This window comes from Arachis hypogaea, chromosome 5 (assembly GCF_003086295.3).
Source record: "Arachis hypogaea cultivar Tifrunner chromosome 5, arahy.Tifrunner.gnm2.J5K5, whole genome shotgun sequence".
In the NCBI taxonomy this organism is placed as follows: Eukaryota; Viridiplantae; Streptophyta; class Magnoliopsida; order Fabales; family Fabaceae; genus Arachis; species Arachis hypogaea.
In genome coordinates, this window is record NC_092040.1 from 92,042,109 (window position 1) to 92,057,020 (window position 14,912).

At 28.8% G+C, this 14,912-nt stretch overlaps 2 protein-coding genes across 2 annotated transcripts; one reads left to right on the forward strand and one right to left on the reverse strand.

Annotated features, from left to right (window-relative positions):
• Positions 1-6,631: 6,631 nt before the first annotated feature.
• Positions 6,632-8,226, forward strand: LOC112799761 (alkane hydroxylase MAH1-like). Its single transcript, XM_025841791.2, has one exon. It carries the CDS (start codon positions 6,683-6,685, stop codon positions 8,186-8,188), a length of 1,506 nt encoding a protein of 501 aa, XP_025697576.1. The 5' UTR covers positions 6,632-6,682; the 3' UTR covers positions 8,189-8,226.
• A 4,245-nt stretch (positions 8,227-12,471) lies between these two features.
• LOC114927733 (uncharacterized) lies at positions 12,472-14,887 on the reverse strand. The gene is made up of 5 exons (XM_072196028.1): positions 14,860-14,887; positions 13,482-13,607; positions 13,072-13,395; positions 12,903-13,004; positions 12,472-12,828 (listed from the first exon to the last, which is right to left on the reverse strand). Exons 2-5 carry the CDS (start codon positions 13,551-13,553, stop codon positions 12,472-12,474), a joined length of 855 nt encoding a protein of 284 aa, XP_072052129.1. The 5' UTR covers positions 13,554-13,607; positions 14,860-14,887.
• Positions 14,888-14,912: the final 25 nt, after the last annotated feature.

Below are 14,912 nucleotides of genomic sequence, written 5' to 3' on the forward strand. Positions count from 1 at the left end.
ATATGTCACATATTACCCTTTATGTATATATACAATTCACCTTTTTATTATTTTTATTATTGTTCAAAATTATATCTATAGGTAAAGAATCTATATATATATATATAGGTGTTGATTCACCAAATGCATTATTGATTGGTCATTAATCAATGGCCTTGGGACAGTTTATGAACAACAACCCCACCTTTGATTAATTGGTTTCCACAAATTCAATATGCTCAATTGATATTATCATCAGTGGTGAATGAAATTGTCAAATTGATTGAATATATCATTTAGTCTTCTTTCTTTTTTTTTTTGCCATGTTCATTAATTATAAAAATATAAAAAAATATTTTAGTTAATCAATATTAACTAATTTTTTTAAAGTTTATAATTTAAAATCTAAAATTAAAGTTTATGATTTAAACTCTAAAATTTAAAATAATTAGCTAATATTAACTGAAAAAAAAGTTATAAGAAGTCTAATCTCTAGTAGTGACAACGTGTCTAATCTCCAGCCACTTTATTTTTAGGTCTTGAATCTTCAACGAATTAAATTTCTTCAATCCCCATTATTTATCATAAAAGAAAAAAAAATCTCACTTGATCAACTACCCTCGCTACAATAAAAGCTAGATGCAATCATCCAAAGTGAAGAGAATTTATTATTCCTTTGGTTATAAATTGATTTCATTTTTACTTTTAAAATGTATATCTATATATTAATTTTTAATATATTAAAGTGATAAAATAATAATTACTTTTAAACAAAAGAAATTATTTAATTTATCTTTGTTTATCATGTTAAACTTTTAAAATAAATAATTTTACGACAAAAATAACACTCAATTCATGCAAACTTGTGTGAGAGAGATGTAAATATACTTAAGAGTATACCATAAAATTATTTATTGCAAAATTTATTAAACTATTATATAGAGATATATAATAGTTTAAAAGGAATAATAATTTAAAAATATATTAAAAGGATATATTTAATACACTTCTCTCTTGATGCATGGAAATTTAAAAATGATGTCAAGATTCAGTTGAAACTTGGATCATCAATTCAATGGCTATCAATTGTAAAAGTTGGCCTTGCATACACAGGATGTAAATTAAAGTTTGTAGGATTTCATATTCATCAGTGATGATTCGACTAATAAAATTAAGATTTATATTATTTGTAACATTATCTCATATTAAAATTAGGTTTAAAGAAATTTAGTTTCTATTAAATATATGGGCTTTTCATAATTAGAGAAATAGAGAAAGACCTAAAACCTAAATAAAAAATATTATATGAGATGGTCAAAGAGGGATGTATGGGTGAACTCCCCAAACTAATTTTTTGGTGATTTCACTTAGGCCGGCTTACTTAGCTTCTAGGCTACTGTATTTATGACTTAAATTAATGATAAAATTATTGTATCAAATAATAAATAAATTCAATGTGGTATTTATGAGGATTTTTTTTTTGACTTAATACGAGACTGAATACAAGACTGTTTGATATGTTTTATAAAGAATTACTAGGTGTTTTTGGTGGAGTTAAGCTTTACAATAATTTGTGACCAGAAGCTCTACAATAGTTTATAAATTAAAATTGTTTTTAAAATTTTAATTGTCTTAATTATGTCTGTAAAATCGATAAAAATATATTATGTTAGTTATTGATTTATTTTTTATTAATAGTGTGTTAATATGATTTAATGACATAAATCATTAATGATATATGTCAATTTATGATTGATCACGTAAAATGATATGATGATGATTACTGACACGTAATGTATTAATGTGAATGGAACGGATGTACCACATGTCATAATATTATTTGATTATATATTAACTTATATCACGTGTTGTAACATTATTCATCTACATGTCATTATTATAGTTGTACTAAATTGATTCCTAATTTTGTACTAAGTAACTCATTTTGATCCCTGAAAGTCGTGCACCAAAGATGAATGATAAAGGACTATCAGAATTTATTATTTTTGACCATTAATTAGCCATCAATATTTAAAAGTGTGGGTTAAAGTATATTGTTGAATTGTTAAACTAAAGAAATTGGGTTTATGGCTAAAAGTAATGGCTAAAAGAAGCACGGACACTTCGCTAAGTTGCCGTGTCTGTGTGTCAGACACATTTTGGAAACGACACTCACCGACACTCGTCTAACACGCGTGTATCCAACCGTATCTTAATAAAAAAAGAAAAAAAATTCTTCTTCGGATACGTTTGGACAAACCTAAATATCATCACGTGTCAGCAGTCTTATTCTTAACATATATTATTAAAATAAATTTAGATATAGTATATATTATTATTTATTAAAATAAAAAATATTTTAAATACTTGATATAATTAAAATAAGACATTAAAAATAATTAAAATATTTAATTTATATTTTAATATCAATAAAATATCAAAATATCATTATGATTTATCGAAAAATTACTTTATATTTTATATGTATGCGTGTCTTTGTGTCATGTAAGATTTTAAAATTTGCGTGTCAGCATGTCTCATGTTGTGTCGTGTCCTGTGTTCGTGTCAGTGTCCATGCATCATATAAAAAACAATAAATTCTCCTGGTCTTCTAGTATGAAATTAATTCCTTCACCAACTTTTTTAATTTTTTTAATTCAAAATTTTCAATATCTTTGGATGCACTAATTTTAATTCTATTTTTTCATATATTATTTAAATGTAAGTATTTTTATAAAATATTTTTAAAATTTTAGTTTTAGTTATATAATTTTTTTACAATAATTTAGTATTGATAAATTTTGTAATATATAAGTATGTTATTTTAAAAAAAACTATTTGATTGATTAAACACAATTTTTTTTGTCAAAAAAAGCGCGCATACTTTTAACAAAAAATTAAGAATCAAAATACACACTTTTTTTATTTCTATAAAATATGAAATACACGGTTTTTGGAATTAAAAAATATATTTTTTAAACCAATCATATAATTCTTTTATTAAAAAACATAATCATTGTTATGAGACATAACTTAAACCGATTGCGTATAAATGGACTAAATAAAAGAAGTCAGAGATGACAGCAAGAGTGTAATTTGCGGTTGGCGGTATCTATATAAAATTTTAATGACTAAGTCAGTAAGAGTTTAAATTGATTTATCTGAAAATTGGGTTGAGAAATATTTAAATTTGTGGGAATATTTATAGGAAGAGGTGATAATTTAGTCATCTAAATTGATGATCTTATCTAAAGTGAGTGTGTAATTTTTTCTCCTACTGCATGAAAAGTTATCTCGCATCACGTAATTATAAGTATTAAATTACTATGAAAGAAAATTTGTATAATTAAAATGAGAGCATTCAAAGATATTAAGAATTTTGTATTCATAACAAAGAAAAAAACTAATGAAAAGACTAATTTGATACACGATATTCAATTTGAGGCACTAAAATTAGTTACTTAATTCAAAGTCAAGAACCAATTTAGTATATTTACAACGATGACATAATGAATGATATGTGAACGAATAATATTACGAAACGTGACACAAATTAATACATGACAAAATAGTACATGTGATATACTTGTTCATGTCAACATGTTATGTGTCACGACCTGTCATCATATTATTCTGCGTGACCAAACTATGAAGTGACAAGTATCATTAATGATTCACGTCATTAAGCTACATCAGTATGCAATATATGAAAAAATTAAATGATTCAAGAATTAGTGTAGTATATTTTTATCAATTTCAGAGATATAATTAGACTCTTAGAGATAATTTTAATGCATAATATTAATTTTAAAGATTATTTTAAAATTTAACTCACTTTTGATGTAAATTATAATTCTTATACGAATGTATTAATTGAATAATAAGTTATTAACAAGTATTTATAATAAAATTATTTTATCTCATGTGACATAAATTGATTAAAAAGAATGAATATTTTTGTTTTATCCTCAAAGTATTTAATAAGTTTATTTGGTTTTTATGATATTTAATTGCACAAATTTCATCTATTCCATGAATCGAGCAGAAGTACTAAAGTAGTATTAAATGTTATCGGGATAAATACGTATGTACGCATGTAAAATGAATATGCTCCGTGTTCAATGGATGGCCATCAATAAATATCAATATATAGATTTGCGTACCTAAAAATATAACAAGGATTTTTAAAATATAATAATAAAAATTTTGAATCACGCTTTTAATATATTTAATGAATTTAGTGAATATGTGATCAATTCTTGGGCATATAAAGATGATTTTAAGATATAATTAAATAATTTTTTAAAAGATATTTGTTTTTATATTTAATTGTTATAGAGTTAATGATAATATTTTTTTAAGATATAATAAAATTTAAAATTTTTTTAATTAATAATAATAATTTTTTTTAACTCTTTTAAACAAAAAGATCTTATAATAGTTAAAATACACACTTAATTAGTCTGTATAAATAGTGAACAAAGATTTTATTTATATCTATTGCATGTATAGTACATAATTAAATTATTGTGATTCTTTTATTGTCAATAAGAACAATATTTTAAACATACACCATATTCTTAAAGAGTTGTGTCTTTTTAACCAATAAAGTTAATATTTCAAACATACACCATTTTTAAAAAATTGTGTCTTTTAGCAAAATGGTACTATGTAGCATTATTATAATTGACAATATATAAACAGTTGATAACTATTTATTAATATTAATAATAATATTAATTAATTAAATTTAAAAATATCTTTTACAAATAAAATGAAATTCTTCTAGCGACAAATTAATTTTGTCCTTCGTTAATAATCTTTAATATGTATATTAGAATATAATTTTATTTTTGTCGTATGTATTTTTATAATCCTAAAAATATTTCACGTGTTTTTTTTTTTTTTTCATTTACTCACAAAATTTCACTTATAATAAGATATCTACCAACCAAGTTGGGTTGGTCTAGTGGTTAGCTCACTAGTCCGCTTAAGCAAATGTCGGGGGTTCGAATCCTGCCTTGTGCATGCAGCAACCCATTGGCCAGCGGCAAACCCTTAAATGGAGCTCAGTACCGCGACGGAATAGTCCTTGACCTGTCGGGTTGGGGGATACCGTGGGAAACCAAAAAAAAAAAAATAAGATATCTACCCGCAACAATATTCATTGATTTTACATTCAGTAACATGTGACCCCATTTTAAATGCTTAACAGTTAACATGCCTATTTCTTGCTTAACAATGGACAAGTGAAGTTATGGGTCTTACAAGTAGTTATGATAATTTGGCGGACAAAGCTAATAAGGGGAAGAATTATATTTTGGTAAAAAATGAAAATTACTTTTTTTTTTGAAATAAAAAAGTTTTTATTTTAAAATTTAAATTATAAATTTTAAATTAAGTATTTTCTTCTCAATTTTTAATTTTTTTTAAGGACAAAATATTTTTTATAATTGAATTTTTTTTAAGTAATATCTAGCTATTCAAGTAATTAGTCGAAGTAACTCAAACCGTTTAGACTAGTACTAAGAACTATGTAGACCAATTATTTGAAGTAACTCAAACCGTTTAGACTAGTACTAAAAACTATGTGGACCAATTATTTAAATATTTGGAGATCGATTAAAAATTTTCGAATTGTAAAAGAGTATTTTGTCTTTTAAAAACCGCTTTGATTAGTACCAGGAGGCTAAGGCTCTTAAAACAGAATCTTTTATCAAACCAATAAAATTAGAGATTTGATGGCTCAAAAGTTCAACCAAGATTTAACTAAGTTAAACTAAATATAATAAAATAATATATTTATGTATAAAATTTATAATTTAAAAAAAAATATTTTTATTTATTATTTTGAATTAGTTAATCATTAAGAAATAGTATCTATTTAGTCAGCTAAATAATTTTTTTATCATTTTTATTTCGGTTTTGGACTAGTTTAGTATCAAATGATTTTTAGTCTGAATTGAATCAGTCTAACAATGGATTTTCGATTAACTGAGTTGAACCAATTAATTCAGTCTTCAGAATCATTTGAAGAACTGTTTAAACCGATTATTTAAATAATTGAAGACCGATTAAAAATTTTTTAATTATGGAGATTAGAGAAGCGCTATATTCTTTGAATAAATAATAACTAAAGACAAAAAACGATGTTTATCATTTTAAATTTTATATCCTAAATTCTAAATGTTTCAAAAATTTTAAAAATAGTTAATATTAATTATTTAATTTTTTTATATTTTTTAAAATTTTAATAATCCAAAAATCAAATACACAACCATTGTCCATACTCCATATATAGCATTAAGTTTGGTTAGATAGTAGATATGATCGAGGAAGATAAAGTCAAGGCACGAAAATTGTCATTATCAGGTTCCATGGCAAGGAGATGAATCATTTAGCTGCTTAGCCTGATGCCATCTTCAATGATAAAGATTGAACAGCTTAGCTTTCCAATAAAACTTTATTTGTTAGAACTTCTCGAATATATTTTCATAAGATAAATTATTTCCTCTGTCATTTTTATTTTTAATAATTTATATTATAAAATAATTAAATCCAAAAAAAATATATTACTATTAAACAAATGCGAAGAATCTCCTATATATATCCCCGTGGGCCGTGGCAAGATTTCATCAACATACACAACAAATATAAAAAAGAGTTGCATAACCCTATCCGATCCACAAATTAAACTTTTCAAATGGCCATATTGTTTCTCATTATATCAATCCTCCTATTATTCTCATATCTTGTTCATCGTAGAAGATGTTGTAGAACACCTCTGTTGATAGATTGGCCAATCCTTGGCATGTTACCACAAGTCCTTAGCAACTTGTGCCATATCCATGATTTTGTAACTAATGTTTTGAGACGAAAAGGTGGCACCGGTGAATTCATGGGGCCATGGTTCACCAAAATGAACTATATGATCACTAGTGACCCCATGAATGTTCATCACATAATGAGCAAAAGCTTTGACAACTATGTCAAGGGTCCCCAGTTTCGCGAGATCTTCCAAGCTTTCGGAGATGGTATTGTGGCTTCAGATTCCGAGACATGGAAATACATTAGGACCTTGCAACATTCCTTGTTCCGGCGAAAGAGTTTCGAGACCATGGTGGAAGATACCATTCAAAAGAAGGTTCTTAATAGCTTGCTTCCGATATTTGATCATGCATGGTTGCATGGAGAGGTTTTGGATCTTCAAGATGTGTTTAGTCGATTAACTTTCGACGAAACATGCATCATGGTTTTGGGTTATGATCCTAAGAGTCTCTCAATTGAGTTTCCATTGGTGGAAGTTGAGAAGGCTTTTGACGAAATTGAGGAGTGCATATTCTATAGACACATAGTTCCAAGAAGTGTTTGGAAGTTTCAAGAATGGCTTCAAATTGGTGAGGAGAAGAAGATGACAAAAGCATGCAAAGTTTTTGACCAACTACTATATTCATGCATTGCAACTAAGCGTCAAGAGTTAAATGAATGCAACAAAAGTAACGGTGATGACTTGCTTAGTTCTATGATGATGATGGGTGAAGAAAAGGGCAAAATGGTCCATGATGATAAGTTTCTAAGAGATGCTGCATTCAATCTTTTTGTAGCTGGAAGAGATACCATAACTTCCGCTCTCACATGGTTCTTTTGGCTTGTTGCTACACACCCATTAGTCGAGGCCAAAATTCTTGAAGAAATCGAAAAAGTTTTTGCTGCTGGTGTTGGAGAAAAACACGAAATTTTAGGGATGGAGGATGTGAAGAAGCTAGTTTACCTACATGGTGCTCTATGTGAAGGTTTGAGGCTATTTCCACCTGTTCCTATTGAACGTAAACAATCATTGAAACGTGACACACTTCCGAGTGGTCATTATGTTAATCCAAATTCAATTATTTTGTTGTTTACTTATGCAATGGGAAGGTTTAAAGAGATTTGGGGAAAAGATTGCTTGGAGTTCAAGCCAGAGAGATGGATATCTGAAAAAGGAGAAACAATACACGTTCCATCTTATAAGTTTATTAGTTTTAATGCAGGTCCAAGGACATGCTTGGGTAAAGACTTGTCTTTTCTTCAAATGAAAATGGTGGCATCTACTCTTTTGCGCAATTATCGTATACAGGTGGTGGAAAATCATCCTACTATCCCAGCTCATTCCATTGTGCTTCTTATGAAGCATGGCTTGAAGGTTATGATAACAAAAAGACAATTTTAATTCGATCAACGAATTTCAATATCAAATGTCATAGTCTATTTGTGTATGAATATATATTTTGTTTGTCATTTTTAATATATATTTTATATTTTGATATGTATTTTATACGAATAATTGAAAAGTTAGACTAATCTTTGAGTTAATGATTTTTTATTTTGAGCTAACGATAAAGGAAAAGCTCCAACCAGAATATATATATATATATATATATATATATATATATATATGTTACCATTTGTTTGTGAATAATACGGTGGGATTATCTTAGTTTAAGGTTGGATACTGAATAATACGGTGGTTAAATTAACCTTATATCTGTATGCTTGCACTTTGTAATTTTGTTTATAGAATATGAGGCTGTTTGCCCTAATTTCATTCATTCCATGAACCCAGCAGAAGTAGTATTAAATGTTATGCGGAAAATGCATATGTGTGTACGTATGTAAAGTTAATGTGATCCACATGTTAAATGGATGGGCACGCAGATGGCTGGCCAATAATAAATATCAATAGATTTGCGTACCAAAAGAAATTACAAGGATTTAATTTTTAAAAAACATAATAATAAAAAATTTTAATTAAGTTTTTAATATATTAAATAAGTAAAAGAAAATATGTTTTTAATAATTTTTTTAAAATATTATTAAAATGAGTCTTTTCAAATACATATTAACAAAACCTAAATTTAAAAAAAATGCTAAAAATTAAAAAAATTTTCAAAATAGGACGAGACATGTGATATCATTTTAAATAACAGTCATGCTACACATCTATATAATTTTTCATCCAAATCCATCCAAGCTGGTCAAATATTAAAAAAATCCAATACCATTAAATGAGTGTGTATATACGCGCCCAGAGCACCGAAACGTTAACATATTCATTCATGTCTTGAATATAAAATAATGTTTCTTTTTCAACATTGAAACTGCTACTTGAAAACTTTGAATCTCTCTCAAACTTCACTCGTGTTCTCTGCGAAAACCACTATTGGAAAAGAATCGCGAGAAAATTTCAAAAGGAAGAAGAAAAAATGAACGAAAACAAGAAATTACATTTAAAATCTTGCAATCTCACATTTCTTTTAGTTACATTTTAGGTTTACTGAATTGAGTTACTTCGTTTAGTAGATTGACTTAATCTGATTCCATTTTTTGGTGTAACTAGGGCACAGGAATGGAAATGTATTCTTATTTTTTTTTCTGTTCAGTGGAGTTACTCATTTTCATTCACTTGATTGTTAGTGTATTTAGTTGAATCCTTTTGCATGCAGAAATGATTTACTTGATGATTGAATGTTTATCACATTTTATTCAACACATGATTAGTATTCGGTTCACTGGTGTTTGTCATTTAATTCACCTGATTGTTAGTGCGTTCAGTTGAGTTCTATTGCATGCAAAAATAATTTACTTGATGATTGAATGTTTATCACGTTATATTCCACATGATTGGTGTTCGGTTCATAGGTGTTTGTCATTTGATTCACATGATTGATAGTGCGTTCAGTTAAGTTCTTTTGCATGCAGAAATGTTTTCTTGTTGATTGAATGTTTATCAAGTTTTATTCAGAAACATCAATGAAATTCAGTTCAGTGGAGTTGGTTATTTTAATTTATTTGATTATTAATATGTTTAGTTGAGTCCTTTTGCATGCAAAAATGATTTATTTGATGATTGAATATTTATCACGTTTTATTTAGCAGGTGATTGTTGTTCAGTTCACTAGTGTTTGTCATTTGATTCACCTGATTGTTATGTGTTCAGTTGAGTTCTTTTGCATGTAGAAAATTTTTTCTTGATAATTGAATGTTTATCATGTTTTATTCAGCACATGAATAGTGTTCGATTCAGTTGGGTTGGTCATTTTGATTCACTTGATTAAAATATGCATGATTGTGCTTGTCGGTGTATTGAGTGAAGTATTGACCAAATATTTTTGGCTTCAGGCTCGAATATGGTCCAAATATTCTGTTGCACAAATTAAACAAAATCAGAAACTAAGTGATTCGGACATTTGAAGAAATAAGACTCCCAAAGACATCTATTGTCCTCTCCAACCCTTATTGTGTAAATAAATAGGATATACTTTGTTTGACTGGTTGTAATTAACACTATTTTGTTTAACTTGTTTAAAAAAACAAACAATGTATATGATGGTTTCAGTGGCTAAGAGAAGGGGCTTGAATCTTAGCCCCTTTTTTGCTTGATTACACTTTTCTGGTCTTTGAGGAGACTTTTCTGTTTTTGTCTCGTCCCTAGCCACGAGACTTTTATTTTTGTCTCGTCACTTGGCACGAGATAATTTTTGGTTTTAGCTCCTGTGCAGCAGAAACAGAAATGGAGTAGTAGAGAGAGAAAATTACACTCAGATATATCCTGGTTTAGCTGCTAAGTGCAATGCAGCCTACATCCAGTCTCCATCACAACAATGATGGAATTTCACTATAATCAACCTGATTACAAACTGTAAAGTGCTAACCCAACTTACAAGGAGATTCCCACAGAATCATGAAACACAACATAGATGAACAAAGGAACTCTAAGGACATCTATGGCTTTTTCATACAAATCTCACTGTTTTCCTTTTTCCATGAGACTCAAGACATGACAAAATTAAATAGAAAAATACAAAACAGAATACATTGAAGGAGAAGAAAATCTGTAAGCTTAGGTAGCTATGAGACTTCTGTGCCTTGCACTCTCACACTTTCTCCTTGAATCAAACCGTGACTGTTCACCCCTTTTATAGAAGAGGAGAAGCCTTCACAGTTGAAACAAAAACCAAGTTTAACTTCTTTTCCTTCACACAAAACCGATTCGGCCAAAAAGAGAGAGTAGGTAATTCATGCAAAATCCAACATGCAAATACCTCTAGTTCTTCCTTGGTCATTACTTTTCATCAATCCGAGCTCTCCATCCTTGGCTTGCTCTCCAAGATGGATTTCTGGCCCTTGATGCTTCATGATGATGATGACTTCATCTGCTCCAATCTCTGCCTCTTCCATCACTTCGCCACTCTAGCTACTTTCTGTGGTGGTTGAGCAGAATCAGAGATAAGCAATGCCTCCAAGGATCTCCTCCTTGCTGGCCGAATCTTTTTCTTTCTTTTTAGGTATGAAGAGCTCGAGATTACCTCACCCAATCTTACCATTTTTGGTTAAAATCTCAGCCACATCATACTTTTATTTTATTATGTTTTCTCGCCATCAACATGATCACTACAAGAATATGGCCGATTAGCTACTACAAAAAGAGTCGTAAAATCGTCGCTAATCTGACGCAAAATATAATTTGTGACGGATTAGCTACCGCCTAGCAACTAATGGTTTTCTCGCTAATTACAAGTCGCAGATCAGTGACGCAAACACAATAGTCGCTAATTCATCGGAAAATTTTTTAGCTACTGAATAAATAGTCGCAAATCAATCACTAAAGTAAAAGCTAATTCCGTAGAAGAAATGGACTAAACGGTAGTCGCTAATTAGTGATAAACTCTACTGCAGCAGACTCATCGCTAAATGCAAGCTAATTGCGTAAACAAAATGGAATGGTTGGTTGACGCTAATTAGCGAGGAATTTTTTCGAACCTAACTCGTCGCAAGTTATCCGCTAATATGGTCGCAAATCTGTCACATTGTGTAGCAAATCTATAGCTAATCTTTAAAAATTCTTAATCAAATTTGTAGGAATTTTGTCACTAAACCTAAGCTATTCGAAATGATAAAGTAGAGTTATGAAATAGTCGCTAATTTGCTAAGAAATAATATGTAGTCAATTAATTGCAATATTATCGCAAAATGTCATCGCAAATTCCTTTTAAAATAGTAACAAATCGATAGGTATCTCACAATTGTTTCAGTCGCAATAGAGTTTTTAATTTGTCGCCATCATCAACAGCGAGTATGTCGCTAATTTTACTAGAATATCAGTTAGAATTCCGATTTTTTCGTTATACTAAAATAAACATCATATTATTTTTTTATTTTATTGATTGAAATGAAAGATTATAATGCATAAATATAAAATTAGTTCATAAAAATTATACGTTTAAAAAAAATCAAACCCATCATATTTATTAAACTCTATTGCAACATCTCCAACATAGATACTTCACAAATTAAATACCAAATAAAAGTAAGCCAACTTCTGTAAAAACTGAAAATGAAACAAATTGCCTAATCAATTATCTATCAAACAAATAAACTACGATAATAAGCTAAGCCTAACAAAATACATTAACATAAGCCACCTAACCAAATATTATTCCCAACAAAATCACTCTAATGGTTCTTCTCTTGGGGGAATCCTGGAATCTTAGAAAGGAGAGACAGTAAATTACTCTGTATAGCTTCATTTACAACACTAGGCAACACTGCATTTATAGCACTAGGCAATGCTTCTTTAATAGCCTCAGTGATGTCTGTTTGTGAGACTGACTTGACTGTAGAAACACCTGTATTTTCAGGTAATAGCACATCTCTATGATCATGAATACCAATATCCAGACTGCGGCCTAACCCATGAACTCGTCCTTTCTTGTTGGTTCCTGCAACTTCTGTCCACACATCAGGATCAACTTCAGGTTGATCTATTAAATCTTCTCCATATTTTTGTGATATTGCCTCTCCATATGAGTCCTACAGCAGAAAAATAAGGACATATTATTAAGAAAACTAAAACTAAATTATGCTACAAAATTAAAGACACTTACAATAATTTCCTTGGATACTTCAGAAACATATTCTCCACTTTTTTTCTTATGAACATCATCATATACTTCAAGGAAAGATACACGACGCTTCAACTTAGCTTCCTGTAACAAACTTTATTAGAATATACTATCATAAATCATTTGTTATAGACAATATTTTTCTTTATACCTTTCTTCTCTTGTGTTCGCCAAAACTGATAGACCCTGCAGTGTGTAGTTTATGAGTAGGCATAGCAGCCCTATTTTTTTGACCGGCCACAGACTTGTTTTGCCACTTTGAATCTAACCAATGATCAACTAAGCCATTCCAAACATCAACTTTCATTGCTTTAGGTCCATGACCCTTAATATCAGCAATACTAGTAGAGTTTGCTTCCTTAAAAGCTCTATCCCTTGCTCTTTTCAAAATATCAGGATAGCGGTCATGCATTGTCTTATTCCAAACAGTTCTTGCCAGAGCCTTATCATAATTCGATGCAAATTCATGTTTTTCCTAAATTTAAAGAGCAAAAGAATTAGCAAATACTCAATCCAATTATTTGTAAAAAATCGCAGTGAAACAACATTATAATTACTAACCAGAAAACCTTTAAACAATTCGTCCTTCATGTTTGGACAATAATCCTGCCATCTTGGCGCTGGAGAAGGCATCCTACTTAATAAATCTTTCGTGATGTCACGAGTTACCGTATGATCTGTAAATCTCTTCCTACATTAAAAAAATACAAAACTATCAAAAACAGTTTAATACACAATAACATAGATCATTAAAGCAACAAAAAATTCTAGGCTTAGCTATACTACTCATAACTTTAAAATAATTCATGAAAATAAAATAGATCAAAAGAATATAAAGCTCCTAATAGTGCAAGACTAAAGCAGCAACCATTGTTATCTTCATGCAAGCAATCCCAACAAACAGTTTTTCAAATAAAAATCAAGTTTATTAAATGCACTATAAAAGTATCATCATAAAACCAAAGGCAAATTACACACATGACTCACTCCTTTTGAGGTTTGATGAAAATATAAACCTGATCCCATTTCTCTAAAATCATGCATTGATTAAATGAAATTCAGGTAATAATAATGTTGTACTCTTATATTTTCTAAAATATAATGGTAAACTGTAAACACTCCTAATGCACCATTTAAAGAGAGGTGAATGTCACTTGGACAAATAGAGAGAATTTATCATAAATTCACCAAATATTGGGAGGTTAGTGTCTTTTGCACTAAAGACAAATATATTTTATCTCAAATTGTAAAAGCCACAAAAAATGAAGAGGCAGATCAGAAAAAAAACAAGTAATAATCAGAACAAATATTTAGTTTACTCAAGAGGCATGTATTAACTACTGGTCACATACCAGTTTCATGGAGCTGTTGTTATCCATATTTATGTTTGCTGTCTTGACAAATTTCAGATGAAAGGAATACAAAAAATATGCACATATTTATATTTATTTTTCTTAATTGAGCAGAAGTGATAATACTGGATCAGAGAATATAAAAGAAAAGAGATGCTTTATTTCTTTGAACCTATTTACTAATAGATTTCTCCATAGTGATCTAAAATGGCCATATGTTTTGGACTTTAATGAAATGGATTTCCTATGTCGTGAACTTAAGCTTAGATTAATATCAATGTTTTGCAAAGAAAAAGAATATCTACATATTTATACTTATTTTTTATTTATTTCATAAAAATAAATATAATAATAATTAATAAATAATATAACATAAATGAGACATATATAAGACTCTAACAACAAACACACTTTTATGATAATTTGTGATTGCATGAAAAAAACTAGGTACAAATTAGATCAATTTTAATAAATCTAGTAATAAACTATTAAATTAAAGATCCTGCACCTAGTGATACTCTTCTTTTTCATTTTAAGTAGAAAGTATGCTGATATAGGAAGGTCAACATAATAGTATAACTACTTACGGTTTATCGCCTTTCTCTACAGCTATTACTAGCTTTCCGTTACTCCTAGTTTC